The 13,151-nt window shown below is 41.6% G+C and overlaps 1 protein-coding gene across 1 annotated transcript; it reads right to left on the reverse strand.

Moving 5' to 3' along the window:
• Window positions 1–231: 231 nt before the first annotated feature.
• Window positions 232–4,603, reverse strand: LOC127776502 (protein ENHANCED DISEASE RESISTANCE 2-like). The gene is made up of 3 exons (XM_052302897.1): window positions 3,916–4,603; window positions 3,234–3,825; window positions 232–449 (listed from the first exon to the last, which is right to left on the reverse strand). Exons 1-3 carry the CDS (start codon window positions 4,303–4,305, stop codon window positions 442–444), a joined length of 990 nt encoding a protein of 329 aa, XP_052158857.1. The 5' UTR covers window positions 4,306–4,603; the 3' UTR covers window positions 232–441.
• Window positions 4,604–13,151: the final 8,548 nt, after the last annotated feature.

Below are 13,151 nucleotides of genomic sequence, written 5' to 3' on the forward strand. Positions count from 1 at the left end.
AGTACCAAGAACACAGATATATGTGCAGTTAATCAGTTGATTCTGACGGTAGGTGGGACTAGAAATTGTAGTAGTACGATTTGGTTTTGCAGAACTTTTTAGTAGTACTAAAAAACACAGAAAGTCAGAAACAGGCAGCATTCTGTTTCTGTTGAACGGGTTTCGCTTGATTGGACATGATGGCAGAAAAGATGATGGAGCACTCAAGAGAGAAGCTGCATTCTGCTGCAATTGAAGAGAAGAATGGCATCATAATTACGAATAATATACTATTCTCATCGATCAGGTTTCAGTTCTGATCACAGCTTAATCAGTGACTTGCACATTATGATCAAGGGAGTATTCGCCGCTTCCCCATTTTATGTGCCCCGGCCTTTCTCCTCCGGCTATTTCGATCTCAATCCCCTCTTTCTCCATCCAAAGATCTCTCTTCCTTCGCATCTATTTTCCTGAAAAGAATGAATTCAAGATGTTACTATTTGTTTCCTGCACCATTCAAACATCCAATATTACAGAACAAGGATCAAGTTCTCAAAAAAAAAAAAAAAACAAGGTTCAAGTTCTGAACTTCTGATGCATTATAACAGTTCCACATGGCGCAAAGGTAAATGACAAGCATCCAAGCATGTAATTGAAACAATGAATAAAGTTACTAAATAATGAGTTATGATCCATAATCTCAGTTACATTGTTCAGAGTGAATTTATCCATTCAACGGACGAAGACTAATGGGCAGCAGTACTCTATACGACGATACAAAGACCTAACAATTTCTCAAGACAGGACTGATTGTGTATATAGAGGCTCTGACCATTCTTATACAACCAGAGAGAAGTATTTGGGTCGTGCTTGCAAAAAAGAACTCAGAAGATGACCACACAACTGAATGTACTATAAGAATCTCCTAGAAAAAAGAATGTACTACAAGGCATACATGTTCCGTTGTCTAAATGAATATATCTTCAGCCAACAATGGAAAAGCGATTACGATAGCTCACTAAGAAATAAAAGAAATGGATCACAGCAAGGGTTGCAATTAAACCACAGGATGAAGGTACATTGTTTGATAGGTCACCATAATGATGGCCTCAATGTCATTTGAACAACTTCTACAAGTATGAGTGCATCAAGCTAGAAAGAAAGTATGATCAGCAAAGCACCTAAATGGCATACTGATCATATGTGTAGTAAACACTTATGTAAAGCACACATGTCAGTGTTCCCCCCAAAGCAACTAAACAACTAACCATGCAAGTAAAGGAACAATGAAGGCAATCTTGCCGAACAAAGGATTTAAACACACCACCAACCGCTCAGTCCATGACAATGAAAACAATATGCTTTCCCTAAGCTACAGATCATGGCCAATGTGGACCACAATTGGGTACACCTGCGACAACTAGTACGCGATAAACAGGTAAAGTTAGCAGAAGTTACAGTGCTAGGCAGTTGTAAGCATATTGCAAGTGCACACCTCCTGAATTACTACACCCTTTTCAGTACCAAAACTGGCCATTGTGTGGAGATTATCTAACTTTTACTGTTCACACCTTTGTCCTTTCCATTCTCCCGGCCTAGCAAAGACATTCCACCCCCACATTCAGTTATGAAATTAACAGTAGAGCATGTTCTGCTATGTTCTACACTTCCTGTTCTAAATGACATGAGACACAGGGTGAATTGCAACTAGGTGCTGTTCTGTACTCCCCCGTCCCAATACATAAGGGATTTACCTGGCAAAAAAAATATATAAGGGATTTTAGGTGGATTTGACACATCCTAGTATTACGAATATGGACAGAGAGCACGTCCAAATTTGTAGTACTAGGATATGTCACGTCCATCCAAAATCTCTTATATTTTAGGAAGAAGGGAGTACAAGGCATTAGCAGTTGCACGGAAGTGGCAATTAAGGGCCAACCACTGCAGATCCTGAACTCCTAGAAGAAAGATGGGGCCGTACGCGTGCCAAATTAACAACCAAAGCACACACATATACCAAGATGCATGAGATTAATGTGGACATTGATTAGTACTGTCATCAGATATCGCAATCTTGGACCTCGATAGAAAAAAGGGTCAATAAAAACGCCTCTTGTTTTTGCGTACTCCCTCCTTCTACTTTTGATAGTCATATTCTCAAATCTGAAAATTTTATTTTTAATAGGCATATTTCAATCCAACGACATATTATCTTAATGATTTTCTCGAATTTAATGCATGACTCTCCATTCTTCCACATATGATTGGCTACATGGGCTTTGAGAAATGTAAATATTAATGAATCGCTTATTTACGAGGAATGACTAGTAGCATGTTTAAATGGATGATAAGTAAAATTACTTATCCTTGGTTTGTGTGTCAAGATGAAATATGACTATCAAAAAAAAATAGAGGGAGTACTAATTAACCAACAGCATCAGATCCCTAGAGCAGACTTACACAGAAGCAATGACAAAACAGCAATGGTCCCTGTCATCCCAACATCAGATTAATTGCTTTTCGGACTTACACACATCAGATCAGTCATATTTCCAAATCTGAAAAATTTATTTTTGATAAGCATATTTTAATCACAACCTATCCTCTTAATGACTTTTTTGGATTTAATACGTGACTCTCAATTCTTCCACACAAGATTGACTACATAGGCATCGAGAAATGTAAATATTAATGAATCGCTTGTTTACGATGAATAACTAGCATATTTAAATGGATGATAAGTAAAATTACTTATCCTTGGTCTATGTGCCAAGATGAAATATGACTATAAAAAATAGATGGAGGGAGTATCAAATAATTAAACAAGATTAGGAAATCTCTAACACTTTGACAAGAAAAATATCCCCACCGCAAACAGCACATCAACACATTACTCTCAAGGAGACGAGACGAAAATGCGTTGAGACTTGAAACAGTACAGAACATCAGTGTCATTTTCCCTTGTAAGACTCAATGTCACTAAAAAACAATCGACTCCACCCGAATAAATCACTTGCTAGAATTTTATAACCCGGATAATCAAGAACTTGTTGCTCAAAGGTAGCATGTACTACCACCGAAAGCCAAGCCTGCATCTTCTATTACGCTATTGTAAGTTTATACCAACAGGTTCATGATTTTTAATCAATAACAGTGATTAAACAGTGGCATTGCGAATCCGAATTGCGAAACAGTATTAGCACTGGTATGAAAAAGAATGGCTAGCTGAGGGAGAAGAATTGAGCCCTAACCTCCTCCTCCGCTCTCGCGTTCCTGGCAGCTCATCGACCTCCCGACCTTGCCGGCGGCGCGTTCTTGGTGGCGGCTATCGTTGGCCACCTTCGCCGAGTGAACCCTGAATCCGGCGCCAGCCCTGCCGGCCTCGGGGACCACATCGTCGGGCGCCGTCTCGACATACTTGGCGGCGCCCATCTCCATCTGGGCGATGCGCACGGCGCCGAAGAGCCTCTCGGGGAGCTCCTCCTCGGACTGGGACTCGACGAGGAACCCCATGTCGATGGTGACGGAGGTGACCGCGCCGAGCGCGAGGTGGAGGATGGCGCTGGCGATGGCGGAGCTGCCGATGTCGACGTCGATCTCGAGGTAGCCGTCCCCACCGTGGTAGCGGCAGGTGAGCGCGCGGCCGAGGAGGCAGGCGGCGTAGTTGCCGACGGTGGCGCGCACCAGCCACGGGCCCTTCACGATCCGGTTCACGATCTTGAACCGCGCGTTCCGGTACGCGTCGTCGCCGTGGACGAACCGCCCCAGCAGCGACTCCGCCGGGATCGCCGCCTCCGCCGCGAAGTAGAACACCGCGCTGTACGCGTCCGGCCGCCCCGGCACCTGCACACGAACCGAACCAAGAGATTGATTGTCACAAACAATTCGATCGGCGTCGACGCGCAGATGCGATCGATCGGGGGGGAAACGGACCTGGAGATTGACGGCGAGGAGGAAGTGGGCGGAGGGGTCCTTGCGGAGGCGGGCGCGGCGGAAGGCGGCGGCGACGGGGATGTCGTCGCGGGCGAGGACGTGGTCGAGGCGGGAGTGGCTCCTTAACCAGTCGACGCCGGCGGGGCGGAGGAGCCACTCGGCGGCGGAGGGCGCCTTCCCGCGCCTCCCACCACCACCACCACCGCCACCGCCGCCGCCGCCGCCGCCGGAAAAGTACCCCCTCGCGCGCAGGTGGAACAAATCCCCCGGCGGCGAGGCCCACCCGTTGGCGCCCCTCTCCAGGTCCACCTGCCTCAGCGAGGCGCCCGACACCGCCTCCTCCCGCCACCCCTGCTGCTGCTCCTCCGCCTTCTCCCTCCTGGGGCTCATCGCCGCCGGCGAGGGGAGAGACAATAAAAAAAAGAAAAAAGAAAAAAAGAAAAAAAAAGGAAGGGATTTTTGGTTGGGGGAGGAGAGGTGGGTTCGGTGTTTTTGCGCGAATGGAGGGAGGAGTTGGGGTCGCTGCTTCTTCTTCCAGCTCTTCTACCTATAAAACAGTGGGAAAGAAAAGAAAAGGAATTTTTAATGCGTGATTCGTAGAGGAACCAAAATAAAGGTCTCGCCTTTGCTTTGAAGCACCTCTCCCCCTCCCTAATTTGCACTTCTCTTGTTGATCACCATGATGTTTTTATTTTTTTTCTCTTGAAACACGGGACAAACGCAGATGCTAAGATATATACATGTACACTCATCTATGGATTGTCGATCCTTCCGAAACATAAGACAAGCGTGGATCGTGAATGCTAATATATATACGTGTACACTCATCTATAGATTGATCGATCATCGTGGGGTTTTTTCTTCCTTCCGAAACATGAGACAAGCGTGGATGCTAGTATACATACGTGTACACTTGTATGTAGGTTTATCACGGCAATGTTTTATTTTTGAATGCGGTTACTCGAATACTTGTGTAGTTATGTGTATACTCATCTCCATAAATGTAATATGAGCAAAAAGAAAAAAAAACTCTTGTCTTTGCATTTAAACATCTCTCGTCCTCCCTAATTTGCATTTTTTCTTGAATATCATGATTTTTGTTTTCGAAACACGAGATAAAAACGGATTTTAATATATATATACACATGGTGTTTCTTTTTCTTCTCAGAACATGCGGACGTGGATGCTCATATATATATATACGTGTACACATCTCTATAAACTTACACACGCAAAGGAAAAAACCCTCACATTTGTGTTTAAGCATCTCTCCTCCTTCCTAAATTGCACTTATGATGTTTTTTTCGAGACATGGGACAAACATGGGTGCTAGTATATACACGTGTACGCCCATCTAAGGACCGATCACTGTGATATTTTTTTCCCTAAACACATGACAAACATGGACGCTAGTATACCAGTGTGTAACCCACCCCCAGTATATATATGTGTACACATATCTATAAAACGTAACACGCGTAAAAGAAAAAGCTCTCACCTTTGCGTTTAAGCATCTCTCCTCCTCTCTAATTTGCGCTTCCGTGTTGATTACCATGATGATCTTTTTCAAAACATGGGATAGACACGGATGCTTGTATATATACGCGTATACTTATATATCTTCATAAACTGCGAAAGGACATGCAGCCTAGTGGTTACAAGAGTCTCAGTAGCACCTAAGGTCCTAGGTTCGACTCCCCATAGAAACGAATTTTCCAGGATTTAACGGCGTTGTGTTTTCAGTGGTAGGCGACGAGCGAATTCGACTCCCCATGGAAGCGAATTTTCCAGGATTTAACGGCGTTGTGCTTTCAGTGGTAGGCGACGTACCCGTCGACAGTCTTCGAAGATGCTCATAGGGGTAGGGTTTACGTGCGTGTGTTCTTAGGGGTGAGTGCGCGTGCGTTGTGAGTGTCTGCGTTATACTGTATAATTCTCAAAAAAAATATTGGACTATTGACGAAGTACCTTGGTGTGTTAGCATTGTTTTTCTTCAACTAGTAATTACCAATTATAATGCGTGATACACGTTGCACTGTCCATGAAATTTATCATAGTTTTTAGATAATCCGTATGTAACAATTTATGATGATCACAAACACGGTTAACGTTTTCGACTAACAAAGACCAAAAAAACCCATGAAATTTAGAGGCTTCGATGCAGTACAAAAGCAGATTCTATGAAGAGTAAATTGCATTCACGGTACATCAACTTGATAAGTTGGTGTAATTTAGTGTTGGAACTTGAGAAAGGAAGATGCTAGGATAACAACTTACCAAATGGGTGCAACCTAGTAAAAAACTTAATAAATGAGCTTATAGGTACAACTACTTGAAAGGTGGGTGCGATTTTGGTACAATAACTTGAGAAGTAGTGTAAAAACTTAATTATTTTGAGTATTTTTGGCTATATGTACTCAGCTTTTACGTACTCAGTTGTTAATATACTTATATAGATTTGTACAAGCATATTTTTTGTCAATCTAGTAACTAAAAGTCAAACAAATTTTACCGTGTAGAAATTTTCTAGTTGGTATTTGATATGGTGAAAAAAAAATCTAAATCGATGGTGCAAATTAGGTGAGCAATATATTCTTACAGATTGCATCAAACATTGCAAAGATTATATCTACGGGATTGCTATGTGATGACATATTAACATCGTGAACTTTCATAGCACTCATTAACCAAAATAGCACATATCTAGCCAAGTTATTGCACCAAAATACTAAATTATCAAATTATTGTATTAAAGCGCACCCACTTGCCAAGTTATTGCACTTAGTTGTCACATTCTCAAGTTCTTGTACTAAATCACACCCACCTGTCAACTTGTTGTACCATGGGTGCAATTTACTCTTTATGAAATTCGGAATGGTTTTCAATAATTCAAATTTAAGACAGTAAAATCAGCCAAAATTTGATTAAAACTTAGTGAAATTTAACAAAAAAAAAAAACTGTCATGTCGCTAGGTCGGAATCCGGCACTCAATCAGAAGGGTAAACCATAATCCGAGAGCGTATAAGAAAACCGGCGAGGAGTCGTAGGGAGAAACAACAGACGAGTAAGCGATAGATAGTTGGATCTCGAATTTGCGTTGCTGCCTTCGTGGGAACGAACGGTCGCCACGCCTTCGCCTGCGTACGTGCTTGTCCTGTCCGGCGACGGCGACGGCGACGGCGGCGGCGGCGAGGATCCACGTACGCTGACATGTGGGGACACGGCGCGCCGTACGCCGGCGCGTGGACGCGCGACACGTGTACATGCGACGGAACAGTTGAGGGGTTGGATCTGAATCATCTGATCTGATCACGAGATGCGATCGTGCGATGCGCCACCGACAAGATTCGGGGGGGTCGTAGTGCCTCCTATCGCATCCACACCGTCCAGTCGCCATCCGACGGCCCGAAAGTAGGACACGTCGAACAATGCGTACACATACTGTACCTGATTACGCCTACGGTGTGTCAGCAACAGTGTTATGGCTGAAGGGGCCGCAAGCACTCACCAATTGTACATGCATGGCCGTTTGCTTGGCAAATACAGAATCACATGATACATCAACTTTTCAACTTGCACGAGATGAAAATTGAAAAGTGGCACTCAGTTGGGCATGCAAATTTTCAATGCAACTATGCACATCATTCTACAGTACTTGCGCCGATTGAAGTATAATCGAAGCTGGAAGTACTACTTAAATTAAGAGTGCCTAGCAAGGTTTACCTTTTCGTATTCGAAGTAAAAATCCGCTCTAACTGGTTCATTGGAAACGGATCGAAAACGGTAAAACCCGATAACTTTTGATCAACATTATATAAAAAACCGATTAATATCGACCGGTTTTTACAAACTGACACCTAATCGGTTTTATGTACCATGATATTACATATAGCTACTAATAATAAGGTAGCAGTTGACAGTTGTGAGTCGTCTCTGCTAGTTCTTTAGTTAGCGTCAAGATGTGAGAGATGGCCAGATCGAGATGGCAGTTTAAAGCATCCACAGCTAGCTAAAGCTCCATGGTCGACGGAGTAAGGCTACAGTACACAAACATGTGGATATCAGTTTATAATAATCTTGCAACGAAATTAGTAGTATATCGAGACTCGTGTCTGTTGAATCTATCCATGATCAAACACCAGTGGCCGGCGTGTCCTGTCCATGTGCAACAACAGTATTAATTATACCTCCTGGCACTGACAATCTCCTCTTAAACTTTCCTATTCTTTGACAAAATATTGAAATGAGAGCTGACCGATTTATGAAGAAGCTAGAAGCAATCTACTCCTGTCTTTGTTCTTGCCTTGATCCATCCTCTTTAACCAACTTCTGAATACTGAACACAATTCAGTCTGAAATTTTACAATACCCTTGAATACTAAATACCCTTGAATACTACTATGAACGAAATGCATGCCTCTGCATATTATTATTAAAGTAAATTTCAGAAAATCCTATATTTTATGGTCATAAGACATGAAGTATTAAGCATAAATTTGATCATAAAACATGGAGTGGTATTAAGCATAACTTAAAATGCCTAGCTAACAAGTTGCAGTTGGTTAGGCTGCCAAATGATTGGCCAATCGAGCCAATGCAATTGCAAGCAGCGGCCAGAATTATGCGACCGATCGATGAGCACATGCACACCCACTTGCAGTGCAGCTAGCAAAACATTGGACAGCGCATTTATGCATGCACACCGCCCGGTGCGGTTGGATTCAAACTCAATTCAAACATGGCAAAAACATCTTTGAATAATCCATGGAGAAACAAATGTTCAGTCAGTCTTTGCATTGGAATGCTAGCCATCGGCAGCGGTTGCCTCTTTCTATCATACAGCTACTCTTTTTATCTCAAAATATAATATGGAGTAATTTATAACATTCTAAAATACTATAACTTCTCCTCCTCGTAATCTTTTACTATTCAAAAATTCTCCACCTGCTTTTTCTTCTTAATCAATCATAACATTGTATTAATTGTATTAATTTGTTAAAAAATCTAAAAGTGAACGTACAATACCCCATGAGAATCATGCATGTTCTAAAATATAACTTCTCCTCCTACTAGTAATATTCTACTATTCAAACTCTCCACCTGTTTTCTCTTCTCAACCAATCATAACATTATCATAAAATTTTATCATTTTTTAAAAACATTATCATAACAATTTACCATATTTTTAGAAAACTAAAAGGGAAATAATACCCCATGAGAATCGAGGGTTCAAAATTACAGAACGAAATCGTTCTATCGACCCCCCCCCCTCCTGCTGATACAATATTATTTCGGCTGATTTTTATTTTTATTTTTTGAATTTGGAAATATTTGTTCGAATTTTGTTAAAAAAAATCAAATAACTGTGGACCAAAATAATCAAAATTTCAGCCATATTGTTACCCCTGATACAAATGGCTAAAATAAAGATCGAACCTTGAAAATCATGCTAGAGTCAGCATTCGAATCCAGGTGGGCTGGACGAACACCCTCGCATTACGCTAGAGCTATGCTCAGTTGTCAACAATTTACCATTTAATTTAACTTATTTTCTTAATACTCGTATCTAATTTTAAAATCTCTTTGGACGGAAGAGATTAGCTACCTGTTTTTCTTTTCTCCTGCTGCTGCTGATGCATATACTGTCATATACTGTATGAGCTTGTTTTATTCGCTAATGCGTTTGCTTAAGCCAATCGTTAGACAGAGAGACAGCAGCCAAGTGGACAGAAAAACAGCAGCAGCACACGCATGCGTGATCACCTGGCTGTATTCTCTCCTCTCTCCTCTCTCCTCTCTCCTCTGCGCTGGTCGCAGTTGTTGCCAGCAGGGAGTTCAGATGATTGTTTTGATCTGAATAGTTCAGATTTCAGGCTGGTCTTAAACATTTTGGAGATGGGAAGTGTACAGGAAATCTTTGCTGCTGCTCTCTTCTGGATGATTTGTCCACTTGTCAGAAGTGAAGCAACATCTAGCTTGAAGCATAAGCGCAGGAAAACAAATCTGAAAGACCTAATTAGCTGTAATTGTAAGGCATAACTTCGAAAAGGTAAATCGTAAAGAAACAGTAAGCAATGGCTTAACAGATACCCATTCTATGGATGTCATCTTCAGTTTATTCCCAAGGAACAAAGTATGTGCATCTTATGTTCTTATGCCATTATGTGCTCATCTTTACTTTCTTTTTCAAGTATATGGCCCCATCTTTCCGTTCAAGAAAAATCTGAAAATGTTTATGGCCTCATCTGCTGAAACAGGAGTTTAACAAGAGTGGCCGAAAACCGAGGCAGTGACGAAGCACATGGGCTTGTACGAATGTACAACCAGACTATGTTTCATTTAGGCCCGATTGCTAAGCCCATTTCTTTAAATTGGATTATTCTGGGCCTTCTGGTGGAATACATGGGCTTGTACAATTGTCCAACACAGGTTTAGACTAGATTAGTAGGATGCCTTTATTCATCCTTCTTTTTTTTTTTCTGTAACTGTCGCTCGAATAAAGTCATTTATCAACTTTGCTGGAAGAGTGGAAGATTAGCAGTAATCAGTGTAGTGGAGTAAGTTCTTTCTGTGTTGTCTCGTGATCTGATATAACATGCTGACCTCTTGTAAACATTGTAAGTTTGTTACACACTGGCACAACTCAGGATCGATCATTACAAGGCAGTACTTTTTTTTTAAAAAAAAAAAAAAAATCTTAGAGCAACACAAGCCACTGAAATCAGGACAACCAAGTGTTGAGACTATAGGTAAACTTCTGGTTCTATTGTCAAGCCAACCTCATTAATTAGCTGCCTAACTTTTCATCTTTCCTAATCTTGGTCATAGTCAAACATGCACGGAAAGTTTTTTTTTTTCTTATCTTAATCGTAATAGTCAAGCATGCACGGACAGCCTCGTAAAGAAGATTACACAAGTGCAGGTATAAATTTAACTTGAAGGATCATGTTGATCCATTCAGGCAGTAGCAGCAGCTAACCAACCAAACAATGCTGATTCACTGAAGAGTCAAGGAGATGGGCAATTTTTCCTCTGTTAGGAGCAACTGATCAAGACGAGCTAAACTGATATCTCATCACAAGCTACATGCATCAAAATCCACTTCCTTATCAATCGCCACAATTTCATGCATAATCTTGTAACTACTTCAGGGCTCTTCAATTCTTTCAGAGATCAGTACCAATTGATTACCAAATGAAAGTATGAGCCGCAAAAGTGGTTGGGAAAACACTGCACTTTTGCGTCTCTGCATTGCCTGAAGTTTAGCAAAGCTGTTGAGGCATGCGTATGCATTGATCAACAGAAAGATCACAATGCTGGCTAGTGTTATGATTTTCACAAGTCAAACAGAAGAAGTTTTGTGTTCAGCTACTCTGAATTTGAGTTTTGTTTTTTCTGCATCTACTGTTGTTAAGATCTCTGAAACTCACGAATGGTCGAGATTTTCAGGGCCGATTTGTCTCATTAGCCGACGAAATAAAGTACTAGGACTATAGCTTTGATGATCCCAAATGCTGTCCGATTCAATTGAAAAGCCTGATGAAGTAGTGGGGGGAGTTTCCATGTTCTTTTCTGTCATACCAGTGACCTGCTACCGAAGTACATGCTTGTGACATTTCTTGGACTATCTGTACACCGATATACTATCCCCAGTCTGTATGATCATTCTGCATTATACAGATATCCCATCATGTGAAAAAGAACTATCTTAATTTACACCTCTAGTTATTTCTCTTGGGTGTAATCATATTTCAGAGTAAGAATGTCTGGATTCAGAATTTGAAATGTCAAAAAGATGAAATTTTGAGGGAGAAATGGGTTGAAATATGGATGTTTGAGGACTCTCCCTTTTGAGTTGATCAGAGGTGTTTCAGTGTTTGTCACTGCCGGTGTCTTATTTTAAATTGCTAGTAGTTTCTCTTGGGGATAACATATTTATCATTGCATTCGAGAGTAAGAACGCTTGAATTCAGAATTTGAAACCTCCAAAAGATGATATTTTGAGGGAGAAATGGCTCTCAAATGTGAGCATGGTGAGGCTTTCACTTTCTCTTGAGTTGATCGGAGGTGTTTGTCAGTACCGGTGGTTTGGATGGCGAAACACGGCCAGGACCAGGGCTACGTCCAGATCGCATCATCAACTGATGCGACATGATTCTAGTTAGTCGGTGGGCGTGTCCATCACCAACATGTATGTCCTTGTCCCTGCAGCCTCCATCCCCTGCTCTTCATCTTGACAAACTCTGCAATCTACTCTCTGCAGGAAAGATAGATAGCTTACCTGCAACCTGTGACAAAAGAAAACTGACAAATACGATTCAGTCTAGAAAAAGACAGAGTTCTGCATTGTGTTGTGGTAATCAAATTCTGTTCATGTTGGACTAGTAATGTCATCTGATTCGGCTATCATGTTTCATGTTAGTTAGTAGATGATACTACTTAAGTCTTAACATGCATTATTAATATGCCTTGTTAGTTAATTATGTTATCTTCTTCAGCACATGTGACTGAAAATCTATGCTGCATCTTCATCCCATTGTTTCTGAACTGGGAGACTGGAAATTATTAGTACTAGTGGAGCCCTGGTGTTGCTAACATCTGTTTCATTCTGTGGGTCCTGGGGCCCATTCATTGCCATCCCCTGAAAATTCCAAGAACAAATGGGGCCCACCTGGTGATACTCTTGTGGGCCCAACCGGCTTGGCTCTGTTTAAGCTGAAATGTGCTCAACGGTCCAATTGCAATCAGAGGGTTTATCAGGTCAGCTCGTTTAATAACACAGCAAAGAATCTAAAAGCTGCATTTCTCATGCCAAAGTGCTGCTTCAGTCCACTGTGCTATGATAACAATCTCCCTATTCCGACATAAATAATTCTGTTTTTGCTTGCAAACTTGTAACAGGGAGTCAGGGACCCACATTTTTGGGGTCCCAGAGATTCTTTTTTGTGAGAATTGAGAGTGTCAGCACTCAATTATGCAGTAGATTACTACTGAGAAAGAGCTAGTGGTACCTGGTAATGGAAGTGTTTGCTTCGTGCTTAGTGCTACTAAGTAAGACAGCTGTTGCATCTAGCTTGTAACTGTTAAATTACTGTGCAGGGGCAGTGCAAAGCATGTGGATATGGGTGATGGGGATCTTTGTGCCCCCAGTATTGAGGTAGCCCATGTGTAGTCTGCAGCTTAATTAATCATTCATTCATGCATCTATCTTCTTAGTTAACAAAGGTAGTACTAG

This window comes from Oryza glaberrima, chromosome 6, assembly GCF_000147395.1.
Source record: "Oryza glaberrima chromosome 6, OglaRS2, whole genome shotgun sequence".
Lineage (NCBI taxonomy): Eukaryota > Viridiplantae > Streptophyta > Magnoliopsida > Poales > Poaceae > Oryza > Oryza glaberrima.